At 46.1% G+C, this 1,359-nt stretch overlaps 1 protein-coding gene across 1 annotated transcript in view; it reads right to left on the reverse strand.

Annotated features, from left to right (window-relative positions):
* LOC101862166 (leucine-rich repeat-containing protein 58) overlaps positions 1-1,359 on the reverse strand; it is a 41,557-nt gene that overhangs the window by 25,793 nt on the left and 14,405 nt on the right. Inside the window, exon 3 of the mRNA XM_005091625.3 lies at positions 556-703. Coding sequence (XP_005091682.1) covers positions 556-703 — 148 coding nt within the window. The remainder of the gene's footprint in view (positions 1-555; positions 704-1,359) is intronic.

Genomic DNA, 1,359 nt, shown 5'->3' on the forward strand with positions numbered 1-1,359 from the left:
GCGTAAGACAGACAGGCAGAGAGAAAAAAAATTGAAAGTACTAGATCTACAGCAGCTGCATGTCTTGCTGATCATGCCCCTCAAACACTTGCGGCTTGCGACCATACAGTCACTCCAACGTGTGCAAAGAAAACACACACTCATAGTGTCATACATACACATTTACACAGAGACACACGTACACACACACACATAGTGTCAAACATACACATTTACACAGAGACACACGTACACACACACACACAAGTCTTAGTACGTGAAGGTGTGTGTCTGTTTGTACATGTTGGAGTGTGTTTGTACGTGTTAGAGTGCGGGATACATGTGTGTGTGTGTATGTGTGTGAGTGTGTACATGTGAGTGTATGTATGTGTGTGCGCGCGCATGTGTGTCCTTGCATATATACTGGTGTTTGTCTTTGTACGATTTGACGTGTGGAATAATACGAGCGTGCATGAGTGCGCGCGAACGCACTTGTATGAGTGCACTCATGTATGTGTCTCAGTGCGCACATACACACATTAATGTGTGTCAGTGCGTATAACAAAAAAGCCTCACCTTTACACTGCGGGTTGACACATCTCTGGGCCGAGTTGAGGTACCTCACGAGGCTCTGCGGCAGGTCCTCACACGTGTAAGGGATCCGCTCGATCTTGGCCACACGGCCTGACAGCTCCAGAAGCGACGGTGGGTTGTACAAAAGGTCCTGGACACACGAAGGGGGGGGGGGGAAGGGAGGGGGGAAGAAGAGACAAACAAGGGTGATAATATTTTGTTTGACGGTTTGTTTGTTTATTTCTTAAACAAAGTCTGCTTCGACTATCAAAGCACCCCGGAAATAGCAGTTCACAAGACCGGGACAAACATACAGAAGAAGTAGAGGAAAAATGACGACAGTAAGGATGAGAATAGAAAAAGCAGCAGTTCCCCCTATGTTGTTCCGGCAGAGCACGAGCATGGCATTGATAAATCAGCTCATTTAAATATTTACAATTCAATTCTACTGTTAATTTTGTCTGTTGACATCCACCCCTTGGCGCTCGCAACTGCATAAGGTCAAATGAGCGTCAAGGGGTGGATGTCAACAGACAAGCCCTTACAGAGAATCAGGCATACCCTGCTCACCTCTCTAGCTTTAACAGCACAACGTCTGTTTCGACTTTCAAGGCACCCCAGAAATAGCGGGTTACAAGAGTGTGACAAACATACAAAAGAAGTAGAGGAAAATGACGATAGTAAGGATTGAGAAAGAAAAAGCTGCAGTTCCCTGTTGCAGTTCAGGCACAGTTACGAGCATGACATTGTTGAATCAGCCCATTTATAATTCTACTGTGCACACGAACATGTTAATGCCCCCCCCCC

This window comes from Aplysia californica, unplaced genomic scaffold, assembly GCF_000002075.1.
Source record: "Aplysia californica isolate F4 #8 unplaced genomic scaffold, AplCal3.0 scaffold00033, whole genome shotgun sequence".
Classification (NCBI taxonomy): domain Eukaryota; kingdom Metazoa; phylum Mollusca; class Gastropoda; order Aplysiida; family Aplysiidae; genus Aplysia; species Aplysia californica.